The sequence below is a fragment of the Rhinoderma darwinii genome, chromosome 1 (assembly GCF_050947455.1).
Source record: "Rhinoderma darwinii isolate aRhiDar2 chromosome 1, aRhiDar2.hap1, whole genome shotgun sequence".
NCBI classification, from domain to species: Eukaryota; Metazoa; Chordata; class Amphibia; order Anura; family Rhinodermatidae; genus Rhinoderma; species Rhinoderma darwinii.
In genome coordinates, this window is record NC_134687.1 from 179,514,354 (window position 1) to 179,541,505 (window position 27,152).

Here is a 27,152-nt window from a genome sequence, read left to right on the forward strand (position 1 = left end):
AAAGTAAGCTTCAGTCTGATTCAAGTGAAAGAATGGGCCTGGATTGGTCAAAACTCTCATTAGTTTTCTATATATTTGCATATTTTCCATAGTTATGAGTTTATGTGTAGTGTCTTCCTACGTGTAGATATAATGGGGGAATTTATTAAGTCTGGCGTTTCATGCACCAGTCTTATTATAAAGAAAGTTAAATGTGCCTAATTTATTAAAAGGCGCATCTCTAGCCGTCCGTGTACCAGAAAGTGGAATCTACGCTAATCGGTTTCTAGCATAAATTATGGTAAATTTGTCTGGGTGGGGGTTGCCCCACCCTCTTCCTCATAGTTACATAGTTAGTACAGTTGAACAAAGACGTATGTCCATCAAGTTCATCCAAGGGATGGGAAAAAGGGAAGGGTTGGAACAAAAATTCTACATGCTCTGCCCACTTTTCAAACAACTGCTGTGAGAAACAGAAACGGCATAATAGTCTTTGTTCCGTTTGCAACTTTTCTCCGCTAGAAAACTGGCGTTGAAAAGTTAACAAATTCTCCCCTTAATGTATTCTGTACAGCAGTTTTGCTGGGGGAAGCCGCTTCAGCCCAATCATTTCCCTTGTCCTGTCTCATAGAGGGGGTCCCAAGGTCGTCCCCTCCCCCCCCCTTTGACTTTCATATGCTTTTAATTAAGCATATGCGGGTTAGTAGACCCAGGGATTTTACCAGGAAGAACGTATTTAAAATTCATAGGCATGGAAAGCTAGACAAGGGCACTAAAATTGTAGTATTTACTAGGCTTTGTGATTGCTGCATAATTAACTTTGATAGGATAGTTTATCATTGTCATTGCAGGAAAATCATTTTTTATTACTACCTTTCCTCAAGAGAAAATCTACACACTTTAACCATTTGTCTTGTGCTGGACCTGACAAACTAGTAATATTGTGATTTTATGTATTAAATCTGAGAGTGTATTGTATAGAAGAATCTGTATCCTCAATATAGTCCTTGTCATTAAGCTGCTCCGTATAGGGTAAGTTATGTCGTCCACTTTTTACTCTGCCACACATAGGATGATGAAGGAAGAATCGGTCATGTGTTTTGTTCTTTGTGAGCTAAACGTCCCTGTGGTTTGAATTGGCATATTGCAGTCGTCACAAGATGGTTAAAGAGGAGCAGCTTATCCCATTCCCATATTATTTTTCATTCAACATAGCCGTATGAGGGCTTGTTTTTTGTGGGCCGAGTTGTATTTTTTAATGTTACCATTTATTGTACCATATAATGTCCTGAAAAACTGAAAGAGAATTATTTGTTAGCTGGAATGGAAATAAAAAGCAATCCTTCCATTGATTTTTGGGGTTTTGCTGTTAGAGCGTTTACCGTGTTGTAAAAATGTCAAGCTTACATTGCAGTGCGGCTCTTTAGCTGTGTGACAAACATGTGACTTATGTAACAGATATAGCATACTATATAATATGATTGCAGGCAATTTCCTGTGCGATGGTGCCCCCTGCTGCTCTAAATGACATCCTCCGGTCTTCATCTCTCAATTCAATGACATCACTTCCTGTCTCCGTAGCTATGGGGTCTAGTCGTCTACCAAAATCAACTGACGATAATTTGAATAGGGGCCTGGGGGAGAATAGGTCAGGGAGGCTCCATCCTTGTAGTCAGAAGCAGTTCTGGAAGATGTCTCCGCGTCTTGTGAAATGTTAAACTGGTAAAATGTTTTTTATTTTGTGGAATTAGGATGTAAGAAATAAAGTATTATTATCCTTCTTACTTTTGAGTCCATATTTTATTGTGGGGACGTGAATGAAACGAAGGGGGAGCTAAATCTTAGGGACTTTTCTTTACCAGCATTTAAGGTGAATTTCTGTTTCTGGGATTATTATTAATAGAATGTTACACCTCCCATGTTCAAACATCCGTTTTAGCTAATGTTGGGGCCATGGCTACTGGGGAAAACTGTTCATGTGTGTCCATGACTGTATAGGTACAAGGACGAGTTTGCATACAGTGATCTCCATGTACAATATCATGGTGCGCAGATACAACAATGTAGTCAAGGGTGAGCCGCCCCTACAGCTTTGGTCCCAGAGTTCAATGTTCTACGACTGAATTTAACCAGCATTTACAGAAGCAATTTCTCTATCTTTGGGTTATCCCTTAGGGTCCTTTTACACCGGCCGATTTTAGTTGTAACAACGTGTGCCGTTCAACGAGACCGCTCGTTAATCGGCGCTCGTTTGCTCCTTTCACAAGGAGCAATGATCAGTAATGCATGGGGACTGCGATCGCTCGTCCTAATACATTTCCGTTATGTCGGCAGCATGTCTCCCTGTTTAGACAGGGAAATGTGTTGCTGACAACGATAATATTTTCTGCTGCATAAACGATACGATCAGCCGATGAATGAGCGTTGGCTTGTTCATCGGGTGATCGTTGCCCTGTTTACACAGGGCAATGATCTGGAACAAGTGTTTATATGAACACTCATTTGCCTGTGTAAAAGCGCTTTTTGTTCCGGGATGTGAAACGTTAAATACTTTTGTGTCACAAAAGACAAAAGTATAGTAGGTATGATACCTTTATTGGCTAACCATAAAAGTTCTATATGCAGCTTTCAGAGCACACAGGCCCCTTCTTCAGGTGAGTTAACAAATGAATGACGTAGAAAAAAGCACATTTAGATGTTACACAAAGACAATTAGTACATGACGTGATACATCATTAGGATAAACTGGGGCAATAAAACGGAGGTTATAGGGGTGATGACTTAGGAGATGAGGGATCTGGAGTCAGTCTGATGGGGGATGTGATGTGTGTCCATGTAGTGGCTCATAAATCCAGGTGTTAGATTGAGGCCTTGTGTCAATGACTGGAATGTTATCCGCTTGAATTCCCAAATTTTTCTCTCTCTGTTGTTTTTAAAATGACCCTTCAGAATTAGTACCTTTAAATCTGCCAAACTGTGATCAGGTCCAGAGAAATGGTTTCCCACGGGTGTATCCACCTCCTGTTTTATTGTATGTCTGTGAAGATTCATCCTGGTTTATAGTTTTTGTATTGTTTCACCAATGTAGATTCCTGTATTGATGCACCTTGTACACAGGATCATGTACACTACATTGGAGGATGTACAGGAGAACGTGCCAGGGATTTTATAGTCCTGCTGCGTGTTTGGTATGTGGATGGTGTTTGATGACAAGATGTTGGTACAGGTCTTGCATTTTCTATTGTTGCAAGGAAAAGTGCCAGTCTCTGATGGTGATGAGAGGGCACTTTTGACCTGGAGATTCCTTAGGTTAGGTTTGCATACAAACAGCCACCAAACCTAAGGAATCTCCTGGTCAGAAGTGCCCTCTCATCACCAATAAGAGACTGGCACTTTTCCTTGCAACAATAGAAAATGCAAGACCTGTACCAACATCTTGTCATCAAACACCATCCACATACCAAAGACCCAACAGGACTATAACATCACTGGCACGTTCTTCCTGTACATCCTCCAATGTAGTGTACATGATCCTGTGTACAAGGTGCATCAATACAGGAATCTACATTGGTGAAACAATACAAAAACTAGAAACCAGGATGAATCTTCACAGACCTACAATAAAATAGGAGGTGGATACACCCGTGGGAAAACATTTCTCTGGACCTGATCACAGTTTGGCAGATTTAAAGGTACTCATTCTGAAGGGTCATTGTAAAAACAGAGAGAGAAAAATTTGGGACTTCAAGCTGATGGTAAAATTCCAGTCATTGACAAAAAGCCTCAATCGAACACCTGGATTTATGAGCCACTACATGGACACACGTCACATCCCCCATCAGACTGACTCCAGATTCCTCATCTCCTAAGTCATCACCCCTATAACCTCAGTTTTATTGCCCCGGCTTATCTTAATGATGTATCACCTCATGTACTAATTGTCTTTGTGTGACATCTAAATGTTGTGCTTTTTTCTAAGTCATTCATTTGTTAACACACCTGAAGAAGGGGCCTGTGTGCTCTGAAAGCTGCATATAGAACTTTTATGGTTAGCCAATAAAGGTATCATACCTTCTATACTTTTGTCTTTTTTGACACAAAAGTATTTAACATTTCATATTGTCTCTGGCTAACACGGTACTACACTATTTTTTACTGTTCTGGGATGTGTAATACCAAAAGATTTCAGGGTTCTGTGCAGTTCCTTTGTTCATTAAATTAGTTATGTGCCCCAATAGACCTTACAGTTTGATTTCCCAACCATACACAAACTGATGCCAATTTCATTAAAAAAACAATTATTCTGCAAATGATTTCTAGGTCAGATCATGTCCTGATTAGAAATAATCCCAAATGTCCACAGTTGGGATACAGCAATGCAATGTACTGTGCTATCATTATGGCTTTAGCAAACTCCTTTGACCCCAAACGCTGTCCCTCATTATTCTGCAGTATCAAGCTCTATTGGAATTGTTTATTAGATTTGGATTAAATAAATGTTACGTTGCTTCAAAAATCTATTCTGGTTCCTAACTGCAATGAATCATAGAGTAATGTAAACTTTGGGAGTTTATATGCATTTCGGATTCCTGTCAAAACCTGACATTTAATGTTATTCAAAGGCATTTTAAAGGGGTTGTATAAAGTAGACATCATATATAAATGTCCCTTCTTGATCACCGAAATGTTCGGAGGTACGCTTCAGAAAGTCAGCGTATAGACCTGCATTCTATTGAGATTTAGGTGAATCTGTTTCAATTAAATCCTAAGGTTTAACACTATCCCTAATGTTTAGGAGAGATGTCGAATTATTATTTTGTCTTTTTTTCCCCTAAATCTATACAATTGACACGTTCGTTATTGTTTGCCATCTATGTAAGGCAGCTGCTACCATGACAACATCTTACGTTCCAGTGTATTAACCTAAATGCAATTGGATAAATGTTTTCTGCATAAAGTATAATGAGGTCAGCGCTGTCTGTGACTATACTGGTATAGATTCTCTTTAACTTTTTGGAAACGTTTTACTTTTGATCAGAGAAAATGCATTTCCCTTTGTTCCCGACATTTATAAAGAAGATGCCTCTCCTAATTTGCTTATTTTCTTTGAAGAAAACCCTTTTCTTCTCTCAGGGTTTAACCTGATATGCAAAATGTTCTTAGCTGAGTCACTTAACAAAAATATTTTGTGTTTGAGCGAATTGATCTGCTCGCCAACCAGAATCTAGGAAAACTGGGTTAACAGCTGATGGTTCTTGGTTGAACAGTCACTGTATGAAATGTGTACCTACCCAAAATTGCATTAAAAAGTGGTCTTTTCAAGGAAAACAGGCAGTATGCAAAGTATGGTAGAACATTAAATCTTGAGTCTTCTCAGATCTAACATCATGCTCCTTGCTCCCGGTTCCTCTTTATCTCCAGGCACCAACACACACCGTTTTAGAACGCTGGTTGGTGTCAGGAGGTGAAGAGAATAAGTCTTCTGTGTTGCTGTGTTGACATTCATCGCTCCCTTGGCGACCGCATGTCCCGCTACTTCACAACATTGCTTGATAAAGGACCATCTTGATCCGAAACGTTGCCCACATTTGCTCATTCTGGAGCCTAATAAATCTACACACATTTTTGCATTCAACGAATTGTGTACTGTCCTACTTTCTAGCTATCTGGATATATTGTGGGTCTGTAACAGTGGGATCCTTGAGGACTTGCACCTACACTCATTTCAAACTCAGTAGAGTACTCTCTCCCACTAACATTTATCGCTGTCCTCTGCACACCAGATGGCTAATTTTACTGAACATATGAAACATGTTCTTGGACATCAAAATAAGACATTTGATGCACATACCTTCTAACCATGGAGCACAGTAGATAAATGTGCATCCATCCAGCACCCTGTCTCTGAGCAGATGGCAAAGGTAGAGTGTTGTGCAGGGGACCCATCCTAGTTGGCCAATTTGGGCTGCCTGGCTGGCACCAATTGAACATTTCTGGAGTCAATGGAGCGGACATTCCACTGATGTAGCTGCTCTTAGGCGACTCTTGGCTGTGCTGGAAGGTGCTGCTGTCAGCTGATCAGGTACAGCGGGGATAATTATCTCACCACATGACACCCGTGCCCAGGGCCAGATCTGTCATTTTACATTTCCAGCCACATATGCCCCCTTACATTGCCTGCCAAACATACCCTCATGCATTGCCAGTCACACATGCCCTTAAGCATTGCCTGCCGTACTTGACCCATACATTTCCTGAGACAGACCTGCAGCTGTCGCCCAACAAGCGGTTTCCTTCCGATCCGTTCTAGAGACCAGCGCTGCTCGTTAGTGTTTTTTTAAACATGCAGAGCAGAAGGGGGGGTTTTGTTGAAATTCTGGCACTTCTGGGATGGTTCAGGACTGCCGTCTGAGGCTAGATTCCTAACTTGGCTGGTGCGGACTTGAATATGTGTAGTGCTGGGTATATCCCAAGATCGTAATGAGCATAAGATCGATGCAAACTAGAACATATTTTGAACACATATTTTCAATTGGACTGGTAATGTAACTCCGTAACGTTGAGGTCAATCTTTTACATTTAGAGAAATTGTGTTGTTTGATCATTGTGTCTATTTACACTGGGATTCTTTGCACTATAACAATAGTCAGTGCATGTACGTGAGCCTTTACTTGAAACATTACTCTGATCAGCTATAGATTGTTCTATCTTCACCAATTTAATCCCATGTACTTTCATGCTACTGCTATGCTACAATCAAAAACGATGTCTTATTTATGGTCATAAGCAACAGAACCAAAGCACTGCCTATTCTATCATCTGTTGCTTGACCTGTCTTTTGCATAATAACCATAGGCAAAATCTTTTCCTACAAACCCCGTATGACCAAGGCTTAGTGGACAACTGTTAAACAAGAATTAACATTTAGTTGGTTATTTATCTACTAGTGAGCGTAGTGTTTTAAATGTCAGCTTAACAATGTTTTTTTGTTTTTGCCTTCTACTGGATCAACACTGTAGGATAATACCAAGGGCATACATATTATACAGGCAGAACATGTGGCTGCTATGGGGCCCTTGCAGAGGGGGCCAGCCCTGATTTGTATCATTCCTTTTGCTATTGGGAATTTGTGCAGATCTCCCCTCTCCACAAAAAATTGCATTGTTAGCAAGCACAGAATGAAGACTTGGCTCAAGGGTCATGGGAAGGGCATGTAGTGGAAAATAAAGACCAGACTTTCTGTCCTATGTGGCACAATAATTGGAGGGGCACCAGAGCAAATCTAAAAACAGCCCTCATCTTCTATGTTCGTCACTGGCCTCATTTTTCAAAACTACATAATAGAAAACTGGCTTCAAGTATGTATATACCATAGGGGCAAACCATGTGGCTGCTATGTTGTGGCCCCTGGTGATAAGGGGCCCAGACCAGGTTGGCTGCATCCCATTCGTTGGAGAGAACCCATGTTAGGGATTCCCTCTCCAAGGGTCGGAGGATTTAATTCAAGTTTGCCCCTTCACGCTTTGTACATCCCTGGATAATACTTTGAGCTTGATGGACTTGTTACATAGATAGTAAGGTGGAAAAAGACACAACTGTTCAGTTCTGGTAACCTGTTACACATGGGTTATTATAGGAATGGGAAAGCTCAGATTTGCTACCTAAAATACCTAAATGTATGGGTAAGCACAATAGTTAGCCTAAAATAAGAGGAAAATAAATTACATTACTACACTTCTAAATCATTGAGGCAAAAAGGCTTTAAGTGTTTATTTAAGTATTAATTTAGGTATTAATCTGAAATGCAATCTAAACAAATTAAATTAATTTAAGAACGTGTGAGTTTACCAAATAAAAGAAATGACAACCATGTATTTTCTGCCTTTTTAAATAAATAGCACTTTATACCACCATTCAACTGATGCAAAAATATTGGTGTAACCCAACGAATAAAAACATTAGGGTAAAAAAATCACCACGTGCACAAAATTGCCTCGTCACTGAGGGCCAAAATACTATGGTTGTTAGGAGGGTAAACTTTGGGCTCCTTTAAAATAAAAATATTGGTAAAGTTAAAGGGGTTTTCCCATGAGAGATGTTTATTACATATCCACAGGATATGTCATAAATGTCAGATGCGGGTCCAACCTCTGGGACCCACACCTATCTCTAGAACAGGGCCCCCTAAACTCCGTTCTAGCTTTGTCTGAACTCGCTGACTCCCGGCCACTTCCTGGTTATATGGTCGGGAGTTACGTAAACAGCGTAGCTCACTGAGCTATGCTGTTTCTGTAACTCCCATAGTAGTTTCCGTAACTTCCATTCAGTTCTATGGAATTCACAGAAACAGCGTAGCTCAGCGAGCTGCTTTGTTTACGTAACTTACGACCATATAACCTTTTTCATGGTCGGAATTCACCTCATTCAGCCGCAACACAGAGTAGCTGAACAGGGTTTAGGGTGCCCCATTCTGGAGATAGGTGTGGGACCCGCATCTATGTGACTTTTAGGACATATCCTGTGGATATGTCATTAAATGTCTCTCATGGAAAAGCCCCTTTAATTAAGTTGGTATTTAGTTAAATGAATGTGCCACTTACTAATGAAGATTGTTATTTTTCCTTCCCAGCTATCCAGCTGTCTGTGAATTCCTTCAGCACAATAACTTGTTATCTATACTTCGAGCTCATGAAGCCCAGGATGCTGGGTAAGTTATTTATGTGTTATTAGAATTAACTCTATAACACACGAGATGTGATGCTAAGTATTGTATTAATGAAGCTTTTGGATTTCAAAAATGTAATTGTCGCTGATCGTATATAAGGATCCCCATTGAAGACCTGTAATGTGCGTCACTGCTGGTCATAAGATGACACTTGACAGAGAAAAAAAATATGCTCATGAGCTTCACTTACATTGTAATAGATGAACACCAGTTTCACCAGTTAAAGACACAGTCAGTAATGGTAATTGTGTATTCATATCGTATACAGCTTCCATTTCTGACTGTGTTTTCAACTGGTGATATCTCTGGTTGTTTCACAGCTAGAACTGTAATCCCGGTGGCATATGAAAGATTAGAATCTGTTTTAGGTGGTACACAGCCCGAGATTTGGCTATTTTAAGTGAACCCCCTTCCCTCCAGCCTTAGTCTCTCACACTGTGTGTGAAGCCAGTTAATGCTAATAGGACAGCGTCAGAGGCTGTGAGGTAGCTCCACCTCAGGAGAATCCCTGGTGTTTACGCCCACTTGGCTAGTATAGCCTTATTTGCATATTTAGAAAAAAAGCTCATAACTTTTAAAATAATAAACTTTTTGGGACAAAATTTTCACTAGCATTATCAATGTGACAGCGCCTATTAGATTAGTTAGGAGATTGGGCATGACTAAACTAGTGACAGAGCCTCTTTAATGTCTACATTAAAACTATTAAACCTCACATAACATAGCACTTTTTTCTTGTACAGACTGAGCCCAATTTACCAATGGCAAAATTGTTAGAATCATTCTATCCTACAAGAACAATTCATCTATTGTGCTATTATGAATGTCCATCGTAAAACAGTAACACATTTTCCTAACTTTTGTTTTATTGTTTTCAGGTATCGTATGTATAGAAAAAGCCAAACAACAGGCTTCCCCTCCTTAATCACAATATTTTCAGCACCAAATTACCTAGATGTATACAATAATAAAGGTAAACGATACTTTGTTTGCAAAGTGCAAACACTATAATGAATCCAAGCAAAATCTGAATCTTCTATTAGACTTTATAAAATGAAAATTTAATTGGCTTTAGTTCTGTTAAAATAAGCACTGGTCCTGCGTATGAAGACTTGTGCCAGGATCTGGAGTTCTAATTTGAGAATGGTAGGAATATAGACTAGACTAACTCTAGAATGATATTCTATTAGTAGATAATTCTTTTTGATATGTGAGATGTGCTACAATCGACCAAAAAATCCTGTTTCTGTAAAAACAAAAACCTGTGACCTTTATTGTTGGCTTGCAGTTTGTTCATAAATCATCATGAATAGATTACATCTTGACAAACATTAGTTGGAATTAATATAGATGTTATATCAAATGTGTTCATTTAATTAAGATCATGGGCCTATCTAAGGAAACTCTATTCTAAAACTGTAAAACAATGTTTTTAAGAAACACTACGTTTAACCCTTAACGACATGGCTGAGCTTGCTCCATACTTAGCGGGTGACGGCTGTGTAATACAGCCGCCACCTCACTGCAACAGGATGAATCAAAGATCACATTGAATCCGCCCGTTTAACCTATTAAATGCCGTGGTCAAACCCGACCACCGAATCTAAAGCGTTAGAATGATGGGGCGGCCCCCTTCGATGTGAGCGTGCCCCCCCCTGTGACACGATGCTAGTCATGGCACCCTAGGGGCCCAATGAAGGCCCCCAGGTCTGCCGTCCTTGTACTCCGTTACAGCTTCATAGGAGACTGTAGAAAACACGATATACTGCAATACATTAGTATTGCAGTATATCATGTCCCCTAGGGGGACTAATTTTTTTAAAAAACCTTATTTAACAGTTTTGTTGAATGTTCCAAAAAAAATTATATTCAACATTTAACCCTTTTCCCATTTTTCCCCCAAAAGTAATGTTAAAAAAAATAAAATAAAAGTTAACATAACTGGTATCGCCATAATAGTCTGAACTATTACAATATAACATTATTTAACCCGCTCGGTAAAGACTTTATAAAAATAAATAATTAAAACACCCAAATTGCATGTACCCCAAAATGGTACCAATAAAAAAAATAGTTATGGCTCTCAGAATATGGCGACACAAAGCAATTTTTTTTTTTTATAAAAGTGGTAAAACATATAAATTTGGTATCGTTGTAATCGTATCAACCCGTATGAATAAAGTGAACATTAAGTTTTTACTGGCTGATGGATGCCATAGAAATGAAACCCCCAAAGAATGGCGTGACAGGAAAAACTACAGCTTCTCCCACAAAAAAACAAGCCCTCATATGGCTATGTCATAAAAAAGTTATGACTTTTGGAAGGCAGTGAAGAAAAAAAACGTTGTTCCATAGCAGAGAGGTTTACAGCAAGGTCTGATTTGTTCATATACACTTTATTATGGAGAACAGACTCTTGGGGCCAATGGACTATTCCACAGTTACAATTTGGGTTAACTAAAATTAGTTTAATAACGATAGGTATATGTACCCATACTATAATGTCACTCGTACTTCCATGCTCTGCTCCTTTGTACTGACAGGAAGTCACATGTGAGAAGCCCCATAGATGCTGTGCACCGTAGATTGGGTTGACACAGGATACGGTTTAGGCTTCTTCACAATGGCTGCCTATGACTGACCCCTCTGGTTGTGATCTTGTAACAGAGACTGTGGCAGAGGGCCCATTGGAAATTCCTCCGAGTGTCAAACCTCGGCTCATGACTGTTTTTAACCGGTGTTTGAGACTTTATGAAAATCTTTGTGTAGGAGAAATACATTGGAAATTTAGTTTCATTAGGTGCATTATTTAACTTGTAAAGTTCTCTGTGATAGCACTGAAGTGTTCTTAAAGATATAAGTTTATATTTTTATCTTAAAGATTTTTTTTTAATTTTTTTTTATTGCCTTAAGTTCAGAAGCACATCCATATCCACCCCAAGCACTAGACCGGGCCGGTTACCTCTATAGAGGTTCACTTGCTAAAGTAGAAAACAGAGCTAGATAACCTGGCTGATTTGCACTAGAACAAACAGACCATGTGGTGGGAAGAGGTTGAATATCGGTAATATTTATTGCTAGGCCACGTGTTGTGATGTAGAATTGATATTCTTGAGATCGACAAACCAATAAAGCTTTCTGACCTTTCTATATTAGGAAGCTGCTTTTTCTTCGAGTATTCAAAAAGTTTACCTCATGTTTAAGTTTAATGATTTCTTTTTGGCACCTAAACTTGAGATTACCTGCAGCCTGTAGAGCAGAGGTAATGTTGCCAAGTAAGCATTTAGAGTGTATTTAAAATGCCATCGTAATAACTTTTGAGTCAGGTCGTGTGCCAACAGACCATTATATTCTGTAATAAATTTTACACTGGAGCAGTTTTCATCAAGGTTCATGTTGAGTTTTCACATTTCATCATATTTACGGCTCGGCGACCAGCTTTGCTGGTCTACTCAGCATGCAGTGTCAGTTTTTAGCTGATGATTGGTCCTCCGTATTCCACTTGCTACAGATGACCTAAAACACAAAGACGCCAAGTCTGCATGAATTTCTAGCTTTTCACAGGTTGTGGATAATGATCGGCTTATATGCCCTGCATACCAGAGTGACTTTTCTGTTTCTTCCTCCTATTGCAGCTGCAGTATTGAAGTATGAGAACAATGTCATGAATATCAGACAATTCAACTGTTCTCCTCATCCATACTGGCTTCCAAATTTCATGGATGTCTTTACTTGGTCCTTACCATTTGTTGGAGAAAAAGGTATGTTTAAAGATCAAGGTCCCTTTATGCCTAAATAGAAGGACAGGGCCATTCTATACAACCAGTTAGTTAAGAGAGAATATTAGTAATTGGATATGTTATCAATGAGCAAACAAATATGTAACCCTTCCAAGAAGAGATCAGGATTAGTTTTATCGTGTAGTGTTTGTAGAATGGAACGGTACGTAGAAGCTTTTCTTGTTCAAGATGCTCGGTCTCCATTGGTAACAGGATTAGGTAAACTCAAATACGATCTGCAGTAAAGGCTCATGTACACAAACAAAGCCGGTGCCCCTAAGATTCCATATAATGGGTTATACACCTCTATGCAGCCTCATTTTCTACCATAGAAACAATGCTTCTAGGGGAAGAATACCACAATATGGCATGCTAAGGAACATGCCACAATGTTTGTGTGTCTCTGTAATATGGACGTATACATGAGGTCTATGACTGAAGTATATATATCATCTCAAGAAAGCAATCGCCTCGAATAAATTTTGTTTTAAAAAAAAAAAAGACCAATTCTTGTAGTGCTACTAAAATCAGTTGCTATGGTAGACTGAAGTTACAGAAGCCTCTGATCAGCATCCGGCGGTATCAGGGGATTTACAGACCCCCCCCCCCCACACCTTCATTCAATCACTCCATCACCGGAGTTGTCCGATCGCAGGAACACCACCCATTATGTCTTCGGTCATGTCTCTTTGAAATATAAAATCCCCTTTAACTCTTAATTATGAATTTTGATTAATTATTAACAAGGAATAGATATATTTAAAATGGTGAACTGGTTCTTCATACATGAATATTTACATGTGGTAGAAAGCTTCAGTATTAAGGAAACCATGTCTATTTGTTCCACAGTGACCGAGATGCTTGTAAATGTACTTAGCATTTGCTCTGATGATGAACTCTGCTCAGATGAAGATGCTGATGGTAAGAACAGTTGGATTTTGGAAACCTATTTTTGCTTTTTAATGTACATTTTAATCTAAATGTATTTGCATCTATTGTAGTTGTGAGTGTATAAGGACCAGAATTATTTTACTCACTGACTGGGATTTTATGTGGTTTGCGCCCTTGCATAACTCGAAAGAAATTGGTGTGGTACTATGCTAACTCATGGCTGGTTTGCTTTCTACAGACTTTATTACAATGTATTTATTGTACTTTTGATCTATATGTTCTTCTAGAGACCTACTAACCAGATCCGACTAAATCCGACTAATTCCCCTCCTAAATGTAGGAGGTGAAGGCTGTCAATCACTGTCACCATTGTCCCCCGTATGTTTTATGTGACAGATCCATGTCAAGTCAGAACTTTCGGATGTCATTTAAAGTCCTTATTTTAAACTGCATATTACTTTCCCACAGCACCACATAAGTCTTCAGCATGTGTCCCTTGGACTCTTGACATAAGCATTAGGCCGGATTCACACGAGCGTGTGCGTTTTGCGCGCGCAAAAGGTCTGTGTGGCATCAGCATATGGTGCGTGGCTGCGTGATTTTCGCGTAGCCGGCATCATTATGACACTTTATGTTTGTAAACAGAAAAGCACGAGGGGCTTTTCTGTTTTCATTCATTCTTTTTACTACTGTTGCGCGAATCACGCGCGGCACCTAGAAGTGCTTCCGTGTGCCGAGCGCGATTTGCACGCACCCATTGACTTCAATGGGTGCATGCTGTGCGAAACATACATATGCTGCGTGAAATTCACTGACCGTCTAAACGGCCCCATTCACTTACATAGGTCCGTGTGACGCGCGTGAAAATCACGCGCGTAGCACGGACGTATAACAGGTTCGTGTGAATAAGGCCTTAGGCCCCATGCACATGACCGTGCCCGCAATCCCGGCCCGCGATTGCGAGCACGGCCGGCCGCTGACTGACAGCCGCATTTTCGGGCCGTGCTCCCATACAAAGTATGGGAGCACGGCCCGCAAAATGCGAAAGAACGGACATGTTCCATAATTCCCGGAACATTTCCACGGCACGGACACCCCTCCGTAGTGCTACGGAAAGGTGTCAGTGTTCAATGAAAGTGAATGGCTCCGTTTTTGCGGACCGCAATTGCGGTCCGCAAAAACGGAGGTTTTTTGCTGTCGTGTGCATGGGGCCTAACTTTGTAAATGTTTATCTAGATAGATTTTATATTCCTCATTTATCATTTTGTTTTCACTTTACATGACTAGTGCTGACCAAGTAGTGTAGAAGCATTTTTCATTCATACATTTTCATGTGTTGGTAGACCTGCATGCCCACGAAGCTCTCCTGTATCTCCAGTTAAATTACACACTTATTACACATTACTTATACCTTTGTGATGACCTATAGGTGTGTAATAAATAATAAGAGCTATACAGAAATAGTGATCTACAGTACTGCACACACAAATAAGTACTGTATGTGTGTATATATAGCCTCCATATTCTGTGTGTGTATATAAAGAATACTTCCATATACTCTACATATTTATAATACATCATTAGGCCCCATGCACACGACCGTAAAAAACCTCCGTTTTTGCGGACCGCAATTGCGGTCCGCAAAAACGGAGCCGTTCACTTTCATTGAACACTGACACCTTTCCGTAGCACTACGGAAGGGTGTCAGTGCCGTGGAAATGTTCCGGGAATTATGGAACATGTCCGTTCTTTCGCATTTTCCGGGCCGTGATTGCGGGCACGGTCGTGTGCATGGGGCCTTATACTGTACATATAAATACAGCTGTATGCTGTACATGTCTGACATCTGTGACCAATACCAATCTATAGAACAGTGGGCCAGAGTTCCGGTTGTGTTTTCTCCTGCACAGCTAGTGCTGCAGCCCCTTCATTCTAAGGATCGGCAGGAGTCCAGGCAAGTGGACCCCACCGGGATTAATTGTAAGGGCTTCTCCTTACTATGATGGAAAAACCCTTTTCAATACGATCATTCTAAATCTGTGTTGTAAATTTTGTAAGATTCCCTTTGTCTAATATTTTTATAATACTATATTTTGTTCAAAGAACTTGTTTATTTTTGACTTTTCCTTTTTGTTAGACGTGTCCCCCAACAGAAAGCTGATTACAGGCTGTCCAGCTGCTTGGATCCTAACGCTCAGCTGTAATCTGCACGAGAATCTGGCAGCGAGCGTTCAGGTCTCCTGCGGCATATCTGCAGGAGAAGTGAAGCGTTACACAGTTAGTAGACGCTCTCTCCCCTTAGAATTTCATTATGGGGGAAATGTGTTTTCTAAACCAGACCACCCTTTAGTAAATCAGAAACCATTCAGTGGCCCAAAAAGTAAATTTTCATACCACAGCACTCTGTCTAGGGCATTTTAATAAATATTTTCGTCATATACATAGCTGCATTCAAAATGTGTTCCCAAATCTGCTAGTTGCTTTTGGATGAGACAGCATTCATACACAATGCTGCTTGTAGGTATTGAGGGAAAAAAGTCTCTCTTCCTCTGCAAGATGCAGAAGTGCTAGTGGCATGCAAGCAATATGTGCCTTCCAGCACTTCCGTAGTAGACAAGATGCCCATGCTGATTTTGGAAATAATGTGGCTAACCAGCATGGTACTCTCTAGCCCTATTTTTCAGTGTGCCCTGCACATCCTATCCCCCATTTACAATAAGTAAGAGGGCTGAGCATTCCTTGTAGAGTTTTCAGGCAGGGTTGCTGGGACGTAATAGGGTTTGACGGAAGAAAAACAAAAAATTGCCTTGTTAAAGATTTGTCCAGCATGGATGCATGTATATTACTGCTATCTTCTACATTATGTAGATGTCTGTGCATGTTGTCATTGTCCCACTCTTTAGAGTTTGTGGATTACTTGCTAACACGGATAATACAAGAATGTAAGGGTGTTCTTTTTGGATAATATAATGGCATTTACCAGCTACTGAATGGCTCTTGTTGACTTCAGACTGAAAACGACTTGTTTTATATACTCATCACTTCTTCATTTGTCAATGAAATCTGGCTGATGAAAAGTACTTTACATGCCATCACCTAACCCTCTCGCCGTTTGTGTGTTCGGTCCCTTCTCAGTTCTTCAGTCTTTTGGGGGATTTTTTCTAATTTCTTTGCTTTATTCTACAGACACCTTTTACTTTAGTAGTTGTTTCACACTTTCCCTTTTCTTTTCCATCCTTCAAACTTTGTTTGTTCTTTGTGTGTTTTCCTCTGGATTTTCTTAAGAAGATCATCTTATTTATGCACAGAAAAAAGGTATTTTATGGTTGGAGAGGACAGTGTGTGGGCATCTGCTTCAGATTGCTGTTTTTTTTTTATACTTATACCTAGGCATGACGAGAAATCAAATAAAAAAAACTACGCCCCATGCAGTCTTAACAGCTTTAGCTTTGTTTAGTTCAGATCTTCGTCTATTGGCTTACATCACTGTGAGCTACGTAGGCCAAAGCTTCTCGAATTGTCATGTACCAGCTTATTTTCCAATGATACGCAACGTTACTACTAATGTGTGCAGCCCTTGTATAGGCAGTTAACATTTTATATTCTAGAAGAATTTTGTGTAATTTATTACATATCCAGTTAATGTTCTTTTTTTTTAAAATGGGTTCTTTGCCAGATATTTTGTTTTACTATGAAAAAAATGTCAGTCCGGATGTAGAATTCCCTTTTCTTTTCTTTTTTCTTTTTTTTTTGTTAATGCTTTATATTTGTGGCAACAAATTAAGCTTCATGTTCAAAGGGATTTAACATTTCTAGGGTGTGCTGTGGTGTGATTATTTATAACTTAAGTGTGGACAAATGTGACACAAGTTTTGCATTGTGAAATTGTAGTGCTTTGTTGTGCTGCGTTTAAGCAGCGTACAAGCAAGGTATATATGGTCCGCAGATAATATTTTAAGATCCACATCAAGGGGTTTTCTCACGACAGAAATTTATGGCATTTCCACAGGATATGCCATAAATGTCTGATAGATGTAGGCCCCAACCCCGCTACTAGCTGGTGAGGCAGTGGCTGGCCGCTGCATCCAGGCGGTGATCGGGTTCTGGGTTGTATTTCAGTACAATGGGTAAAATCTGTAGCTTCCTGAGAAGTTTAGAGCCTGCCTTGGATTCTTAAATCCACAGCAGACCCTATTCACTTGCATTGTACTGCATTTTGTTGGACTATGACACCAGATTGTAGCGTGCCAGCAATGTGTCCCACATAAACAGTGGCAAAAAAGTTAACCCCTATAAGCAGTGCCAGGATAGTTCTGGCACTGTTGTATTTACTGTGAATAGGTACAAGACTTTGTGCTGTTTCATTTTGTAATATATTTTCATAGGGGTTAGAGCAACTGTTTTTTTGTCATGCAGAACTCCAAATCCTTTTCTTACATTTAGATTCCCATCTGCCTTCAGCTACCACAAGGGGTAGCTCACTGCACGCATATCTATACAGCACTTATCAAAGTCAATGGGAGCTATATAAAATGCATATGTGACATGCTCCCCGGATGCATATAGCCAGAATCTATTACATTTTATCGCTTATTTCTTACTTGACATGACGGCCATGATTTGTCCAGCTTTGATTGAAAGGCTATGTACACCTTTTGAAATCTTCTTCTTTTTTTTTTTTTTGTAATAAAAATGTCATACCAGTTTAGTGCAACTTTCTAAATGTATTTTATTAAAAATAATTTTTACTTTTTTAGATACAGCTGCTCTGTATTCTGTATACCGAGCAGCTGTATCTAGCGGGGAAACCTGTATCTGTCAGGTCAGCAGGGCTGATGCTTTCATTGTCAGCGGCTCCTGCCTGTCTCTGACACAAAGGATCGAGCTGTTAGGGTATGTTGACATGACCTCTTTTCAGATGTAATGGAGGCGTTTTACGCCTCGAATTACACCTGAAAAGACGGCTCCAATACGTCGGCAAACATCTGCCCATTGCTTACAATGGGTCTTAAGATGTTCTGTGCAGACGAGCTGTTATTTTACGCGTCGCTGCCAAAATACGGCGCGTAAAACGACGGCTCATCAAAAGAAGTGCAGGACACTACTTGGGACGTTTTTGGAGCCGTTTTCTCATAGACTCTATTGAAAACGCAGCGAAAAACGCGAGTTGCTCAAAAAACATCTGAAAATCAGGAGCTATTTTCCCTTGAAAACAGCTCCGTATTTTCAGACGGTTTTTGTTAAGCGTGTGAACATACCCTTACTGATCACATCGAAGTTCATCAGTAGATGTGATAAATAACAGGTGGATCTTGCGTGTCAGAGATCTGCTACACTGAACCAGTAGTGCTGAGCTACACTACTACACAAAAACTGTGAACAGGTTTGGCGCTGTTTTTGGAAGAAAGCATCCATATTTTTCTAATTCTGTACAACCGCTTTAAACTAAAGTGCTTTATATAAAATCTGTCTATACTTTAGTACTTACTAAATAAATGATATTGTACAGTTGTGAATGGCCTAAGAATATGATAGACTCGTCTTTACTGTCTTTACTGTATTATCTGCTCACGAACACATTATTATTAGCTATTAGCAAATATTAGCTATTAATATGTAATTTCGACTAGATTGCTCATTCTTATGTTAATGAGTCATACTGCCCTGGGTATTGACACAAGCTCTAAAAAATAATAAAACGATACTAAGCTCCGACAGCAACAGCTAGCCTGTTTGTGAAAGGTGTCTAAGTAGCAACAGATATTTTTTTTTCTAGCTAGCCTAGTCTAAAGATAAACAAACTAGTGTGCGTCACCACGTTTGAAACCACCAGCATGCCGTTATACAGCTAGGATTTAGTGTTCCAAACCTGCGCACATCAAAGACGGCTATTTTGGGAATAGTTCGTAAAGTAACTTACAAGTTACCGAGATGAGCATGGAAGCAGCATCAGGTGTATGCGCTTTGTGCACATGAATCAGAGAAAAGTAGCCCTCAGCTTCATGTGTGCATTGCGCATGCGCCCGATGCCACCCGAAGTGTGCAGGTTTGGAACACTACACACCAGCTCCATGACTGCATGCAGGTGGTTCTCTTTAAAGGGTAACTAAATGTTCAACAAACTTCTGACATGTCAGAGCACTGAGACCCCCACCAATCGCTAAGCAGCTAAAGCGCTTGTGTGAGCGCTGAGCCGCTTATTTTCTGTTCGGCTTTTTCCGGAAAGCCGATGTAACGGTGTACGGGCGCATAGACTTTCTATTGTGCCCGTACACCGCTACATCAATTTATCGGTTCTGAAAAAAACACAAAAAAGGACAGTCAATTATATTATAAGCATTATTTCCTATACATATCATTAGCAGAACAGATTTCCCTCAGTATTAGAAGACACCGTTTCAACTTTAATTTCAGTAGAGTGAAATCCAAATCTCATGAGAATCTCCTCCTCTTCTGTGAGAGGTACCAACTGTGAGGGGGAGGAGTTGACTGCATGCAACATCTGAATAATCTGGTCAGGATTAGGGGTGAGAGGATCAATTCACCTGTTTCACCGTTCTGTCAATTTTCTGGTCTATAAAACACAATTGAAGAATCGATTTGCTTATTTTCCTCATAAATTTGCCAAAAGTGAATCTCAAATCTGGCGAATGAATTCCCCATTGCCTCCTAAAGGGTGAAAAATCTGTGAATCACAAATCAGCCAAAAAATGTCCACCTCTCGTCAGAAACATGAACTTTGCTTTATAGAGAATATTGTTATTTTATAATCTGCTAGATTATGTAACAGCTTTGTGTAAAAGATTAATTTGAGTCTCTAACTACATACGCACAGATCCAGCAGCAGCCACTGAGGAGAAAGCTGTGACAGGATTTACCTCTGCTGCTTTTTCTACCATCCTCTTCCTCTACAATACACATAAATTTATTTTATATTACTGCTAATATAACCATATCCTGCATGAAGTAAGATAGCAGCAGAGATCCATCATAGGTGCTGATCCGTCATCAACATCTAAATAAGGCTATGTTCCCATCTGCGTCAGGGCTCCGTTCATGGGTTCTGTCTGAGTTTTACATCAGGGGAACCCATGAACGGAACCCTGACTGAAACAAACGGAATCCATAGGTTTCCGTTTGCATCACCATTTATTTCAATGGTGACGGATTCGGTGCAAATGGTTTCCATTTGTCCCCATTGTGCAAGGGTTCTGTCGTTTTAATGGAATGAATAGCGCAGTAGACTACGGTATTGATTCCGTCAAAACAACGGAACCCTTGCACCGGATACGTCACCATTGAAATCAATGGTGATGCAAATGGAAACCCTATGGTTTCCGTTTGTTTCAGTCAGGGTGCCCTTCATGGGTTCCCCTGACGGAAAGCTCAGATGGAACCCATGAACGGAGTCCTGACGCAGAAGTGAACGAAGCATAACTAATTTACTCAACCAATAGGTTTACTTTACGAATGATGTCTCGTAGTTGTGTGGAAAATCAGGGAATTTGTGAGCGGCTTGTCTTACATACCAGCTTTGACAGATTATTGTCTTTCCTCTTGCACTTACTGTATATGAATTTCTTGCAGGCAGTATGTATGGAGAATGTATATTCACAAGTTCATATGAATCTGTATGATTGACATTTCTTTTAATTGTATTAATTACAGGAGCAACAGCTGCAGCTCGTAAGGAAGTAATTAGGAACAAGATTCGCGCTATTGGGAAAATGGCAAGAGTGTTCAGTGTACTGAGGTGGGAAATCATGTATTTTCTGCTTTCTTTATTTTGTTCCTTCAATATTTTTACCAGGGTATACAGTAAAACTATTTGACTTTTTCATACTTTTTGTATCGCATCATTTGAGAAGATCGGTCACGTTTATTTATATATTATTAAACCTACAAAAATAGGATTCCTTTAACCATCATATCCAAAAAATAACTAGCCCAACCTCTAGGGTTACACTACAAAACAAAAAAACTATATAAATCCCAAGTCTACACAAATCTTTATTGTCTTTATTAATGTAGGGCGGACACAATCCTAAAATTACATAAACCACATGAGACATTTAAAAGGCTAAAACAAGAGAGTGTGGACAACATCCGAGCTACAGAGACAGCCTTGAAGAATATGCATAGCATAAAACACAAATGCCAAAATAACGTCAATTTTCAAATGTCTATGTGAAGGACTCAAATGTATGGGATTAAATACTATCAAAGTCTTTACATGTTAATGAAAAGCAAACAATTCCTCCCTATCCTGTACTGACCCGGGTTACACATGTCCGTTCTGATGCTTGTGTTTCCACCACCTCACACTCCAATGTGCGTTTCGCTGCGTGCTTATTCTGGCAGTTATTTATGATTTGTCAAAAATGTAGAATTGCAGAAGTATACTACTCGTAAATTTAGTTTTGGACATCATATAAACTATTTACACACAAGAAGATATTCAGTAGTCATAAAAACTATGGAACACAACATTTCAACCAGTACTCGGTCCCAAAAGACTACACTTTTTTAGCACTACTCAAAAACGGAAAATTCGAGTGTAAAGTAAAGTCTATATATCTCTATATCTGCTTAAGATGTGTCCTTCCTGTGACCTGGAGGAAAGAAATGTGGTAACCAAAGATTTTATTTCCCTTCTGACTGAGGGATTCAAAAAACATTAAATGGAGGAATTGCCACCCCCTCAGGCCCTGCACTAAGAATAACACAGTGTATCAGTTTTGCTTAATATGTTCCTTTAAACAGGTTGTCTGCCTTGGACAATCTTTTGTTAAAAGGGTCCCCTGAAAATAAGCAGATCACAATGTGTCCCCTTTCTGGCACCCCTAGCGATCAGGTCTACTTTGCAGCCCTATTTGGCAGCAAGTGTTTGGTTCTCCTGCAGCACCACCACAGGAGAAATTAATAATTATATAGTGCCCATTGAAGTAAATAAGCTTTCTGTATAATGTATGGACATGCCGGGTCCTCCAGAGAGAGAGATGTTTTCTTCTCTCAGGCTGTTCTCCACTCCTGTTAATGGATGAAATCCCCCCCCCCCCCTCTATTAACTCAAAATTCTCTAATGAGATATTTGTAAGGCCTTCACATCAGCGTCGGGTTCCGTTAGACCTTTCCGTCGGAGGCACCCATTATCGGAAAGACAAACAAACTATAGCTTCTGTTTGCATTACCATTGATTTCAATGGTAATGCTTCTGTTGCAAATGGTTTGTTTGTCTTAGTTCCGTAAGGTTTCCTTTTTTTTTTGCGGAAATAATAGCCTAGTTGACTACGCTTTTGTTTTCGCTGAAAAAAAGCGGAAAACTTACGGAACGGAAACCAATTGCAACAGTAGCAGTTCTATTGAAATCAATGATAATGCAAACAGAAGCTATGGTTTCCGTTTTGTCTTAACGTTCATGGGTTCCTGCGACACAAAGGTCTAACGGAACCCATAAATGGAACCCGACGCTGATGTGAACGAGGCCTTAATGGGTTTCTTAAGCCAGGCTACCCCTTTAAATGAAATATTCCTGTTATGTGGATACATTTGATGATTAGGCATCTTTGCATAAACTCAACAAATTCACATTGTCTATTTTCTTGCCATTACATGACCCACTTCAAGACTACACACGTTACTACATCATAGCAGTGAAGCAGGTGTCCTGGTCTTTTGTGCCCTGTGACAGCCCAATATTTTGCTCACTGCCCTCGGGTGTGTCACGGCTTTGAAACTTTGCTCGGTATACAACTTTTGCTCGGTAGGTTGTTTTGCAGCAAGCTGTGCAGATTCCCTGTGAAAAGTAGATCTCTTGTAAGCAATAACCTGTGCACTTTACTTTGAGGTCATGGCGAGATTATCTGTCACTTTCCTCCAGGCGTCCCTTGCTGTGTTTTCAAGTAATTATTTTAGGTCCTTGGTCTCGCTTGGCATTAAGTTCCAATTTATTCTGGGAGCGGAGCCAAGATCAGGGGTCCAATCGTCACAGGTGTAAACACAGCTTTCAACTCGCTTTTCTCAATGCTGTGTATCTGTACATATAAATACAGCATTATATGGAAGGGCTGCTGCTAAAACAACCGTTTGATAGTAATAAATGCATTCCTCATATCCCACATTTCAAGCACAGTTCGCTTGATCCCGCACATTGTAGATAAAATTTAAAATTTGCAGGAATTGTAATTGATTTTAAAACTGTTCTGTCGTGGATTTTCTGACCTGTGGTACACAGTGATCTTTTGTAAAATTATGAAACCAGACACGGAAGTTAAGTTGGTCGTTAAAAAGAAATGAAGTTATTTCAGGTTATATGGACAAAGATCCTTATGCTGGTACTTATGTATTAGATTTCTCACTGTCTGCCTGCGCTGAGTTCTATCTATACGTATAACAGGGTTATTTCATTGAAGTTGAGGGGTTTTCTTCAAAAATATTGCAAAAATGCCCTAGGTCAGTTGTGGGACGTGTGCGATCTAAATGGACCACAAATGCTAATGTGTTATTGGTGAGGGTATGTGCACACGATAGCAGGTATTTACGTGTGAAAAGACAGACTGTTTTCAAGAGAAAACAGCTGCCTCGTTTCACACGTAAATGCTCCTCCTCGTAATATACGAGGCGTCTGTGACGCTCGTAAATCTTGAGCTGCTCTTCATTGAGTTCAATGAAGGACGGCTCAAATTACGTTGCAAAGAAGTGCCCTGCACTTCTTTGCCAAGGCAGTCAATTTACGCTTCATCGTTTGACAGCTGTCAAACGACGACGCGTAAATTACAGGTCGTCTGCACAATACGTCGGCAAACCCATTCAAATGAATGGGCAGATGTTTGCCGATGTATTGTAGCATAATACGCCTTGTTTACGCCTGAAAATAGGTCGTGTGAACCCAGCCTTAGGGGACGAGTATAGGGATTGTCAACATCATGACATATCTGTGTTGGTATACTGCTGCTGTACCATCTAGAAGGGCTTAAAGGGTATGTACATCTTTTGCAAAAAAAAAAAATAATAATTACATGCACCATAGCATTTAAATAAAGAAACTTTTGCAAGTAGTCTCCTATGCAGACTTTTATGGTTCAGTGGTCAAACTGAGGACCCGGGCTTCTTAATCCATAGTTTATGCAGTTTGAATTACCAAAGACATTGTATTCAATTCATGCTTATATAACACATAGATGTTTTGAACTGTTCAGTGGTATGTTCTTTTTTTCTTACTATTGTTGCTCTTTTATAAATGGTATATTTTTGAATTTCATAAAATGGTGCAATCCATTAAGGAATATAAATACAAGCATGTGAAAATGTTTAGAATTCAGCAAAAATAAAACTCCAGTGAATTTTTTTTAAAAAAGGAACATCTCTACAGTCTATGTTTAGCATTAATCTACTAGTCTGGTTGCTGCAGTTTATTTGTATAGACAGATATACCCCAGAGATGAGTACTGTATTACAGGGACTTTAACTCCTGTTGAGAATTTATGAACAAGAAAATAACATTCTGTGACGGGACAGTCCTGTTCGTAATATCTGTTTGTTTGATTCCATCTCTACCCAAATAATAACATTGATGAATGTTCCTGTTTTCTTAGTTAGCACTTCTCTGTAATTGGGGACAGGAAATTGTAAACATAGTAATTATCCATTATAGGGGCTATGGAGAGCTGTCTTTAGTCACTCAGTCACACAAGCTGTATGCAATTATACACACTTCTTGTATCCGCTCTCTTCTCTATGTCTATCAAACTTCTGTATGTAATACCCAGAGTTGTGACAATGTGCTTACTTGGAATCGTGCACAAAGACATGGTATCCCTACACTGAGGTAAATACAGGTCTATATTACAATCCACATAATGGGAGATAGCAATGCAAACTACTTCTAGAGTTTCTATGTTTTTTTAATGCAGTCAGATATGGTTTACAAATAAGACACATGTAAACACATAAAAATGGGCTTATCATTGTGATATTTCATATATTAGTTTACATGACGACATTCATCTTTAAGAATAATGCAAATGTTTCCATTTACAATCAGCAAGTCCCAGAAAGTATCCGTTAGTGTTTAGGCTTCCCAGCATTTTGAAACTGGAAAACAAGTACATAACCGTATGTTTCCCCCCACACCTCCATGACCACACCACCAGGAGGGATTCCCCGCCTCCAAAGGGACAGGAAACAACAGGAAGCAGTTTAAATTCCCCCTCCTCCTTACCTTCTCAAGTTGTTTCCTGTCCCTTGGAACAAAGGAAGCAGGATCCGTGTTGAGCTGCGTGGGATCAGAACTTTCTTCAGACGCCACAGTCTTTCTCTCCCCTGGACGAACGAGCAGTGTCTGTCAGGGAGGATCGGGGCAAGGAGCTGGGCTTCGAGCAGCATGTGCCTCCTCTCCAGCTCCTTGACGTATGCCCTGCAGTGCGGGCAGCCCCGGGCTTCTGGACCAGGACAAACGTTGGTCGTGGGGGTTAGCGCTAACGTGGCAGGGTAACGGGTGCAAGGTTGTGGCTTATAAAAGTAGAATAGCAATAGTTATTCATGTTTTCTGTTGTTCAGAAGAATACCTTATGAGCATGAGAGAAGATAAATTACCCTTAAATGTCAATGGTAAAATGCAGCTTCTGGTTACATCTAGAGTGATCAAGTAAAGACGTCACTTGTGTTGCAGGTGGACGTCATTGAGACCACTATTGGCGTTGTTGAACCTGAAAGTTACGTTTAGTTATTGCGGACTGTTCTTTTTTAGGCCCCATGCACACGACCGTGAAAATGGACCCATTCACTTTCATTGAACGCGGACACCTTTCTGTAGCGCTACGGATGGGTGTCCGTGCCGTAGAAATGTTCAGAAAATTATGGAACATGTCCGTTCTTTTGCATTTTGCGGGCCATGCTCCCATACTTTGTATGGGAGCACGGCCCGAAAATGCGGGTGGAAGTCGGCGGCCGGCCGTGCCCGCAATCGCGGGCCGTGATTGTGGGCACGGTCGTGTGCATGGGGCCTTACACAACATATTAGGTTAAAGGCAAATCCACTAGTCGAGAATTAAACTTCTATTTTGATAATTAAACAAATTCAATCAGAGCTCTTTATATGTAGTGTTAAAAAATGTTTTTGTTTTTTTCTTTAAATAGAGAAGAGAGTGAAAGTGTGCTGACTCTCAAAGGTCTGACACCCACTGGAATGCTGCCTAGCGGAGTTCTTTCTGGAGGCAAACCATCACTCCAAAGCGGTAAGAGAATTTTAATGTGCACCCTAGTGAAGGAGATCTCTCACGTTCTTTTACTAGAAGGAATTAATTTAGGGGTTTGATTATAGACTACATACATCACTGAAACATGGCAATTACCTAGAACAGCTTATATCTAACCAGCAGTAATACTGTAAAAACAAATCAATCTAAAAATATCTCTAAGTCCTATGTGCAATATTCATTGAGGAAAAGGTTGTAACAAGCTGCATGTCTTTCGTTTCCTTATTAAAGTATAGAAAGTCTTACCTTAAATGTCCATGATCATACGAGACTTCAAATAAAAAAATCATCTTGGGATCAAAAAGTATGTTCGAAACTATCCTGTCTTACCTAACGCATTGCAATGTACCTTTAGATGTTCCAGAGTTCATATGGACATCCATTCCCATTAAACTTGGGCTATACCTTTGTCAGTTAATCTCTAGTTTTAGCTATTTATTTATTTCTGGCAATTATGTTATTCATCTAATAATATTTCTAATAATATTATCTAACAAATATGGTAGTAAGAGATGGACAAAA

General features: G+C 39.8%; 1 protein-coding gene across 2 annotated transcripts in view; it reads left to right on the forward strand.

Moving 5' to 3' along the window:
• The window catches only part of PPP3CA (protein phosphatase 3 catalytic subunit alpha), a 253,942-nt gene that overhangs the window by 217,040 nt on the left and 9,750 nt on the right, over positions 1–27,152 (forward strand). For both annotated transcript variants that reach the window (XM_075860623.1, XM_075860622.1), the window contains exons 7-12: positions 8,609–8,686; positions 9,583–9,677; positions 12,340–12,465; positions 13,333–13,404; positions 21,043–21,127; positions 26,512–26,609. In XM_075860623.1, the coding sequence (XP_075716738.1) occupies positions 8,609–8,686; positions 9,583–9,677; positions 12,340–12,465; positions 13,333–13,404; positions 21,043–21,127; positions 26,512–26,609 (554 nt within the window). The remainder of the gene's footprint in view (positions 1–8,608; positions 8,687–9,582; positions 9,678–12,339; positions 12,466–13,332; positions 13,405–21,042; positions 21,128–26,511; positions 26,610–27,152) is intronic.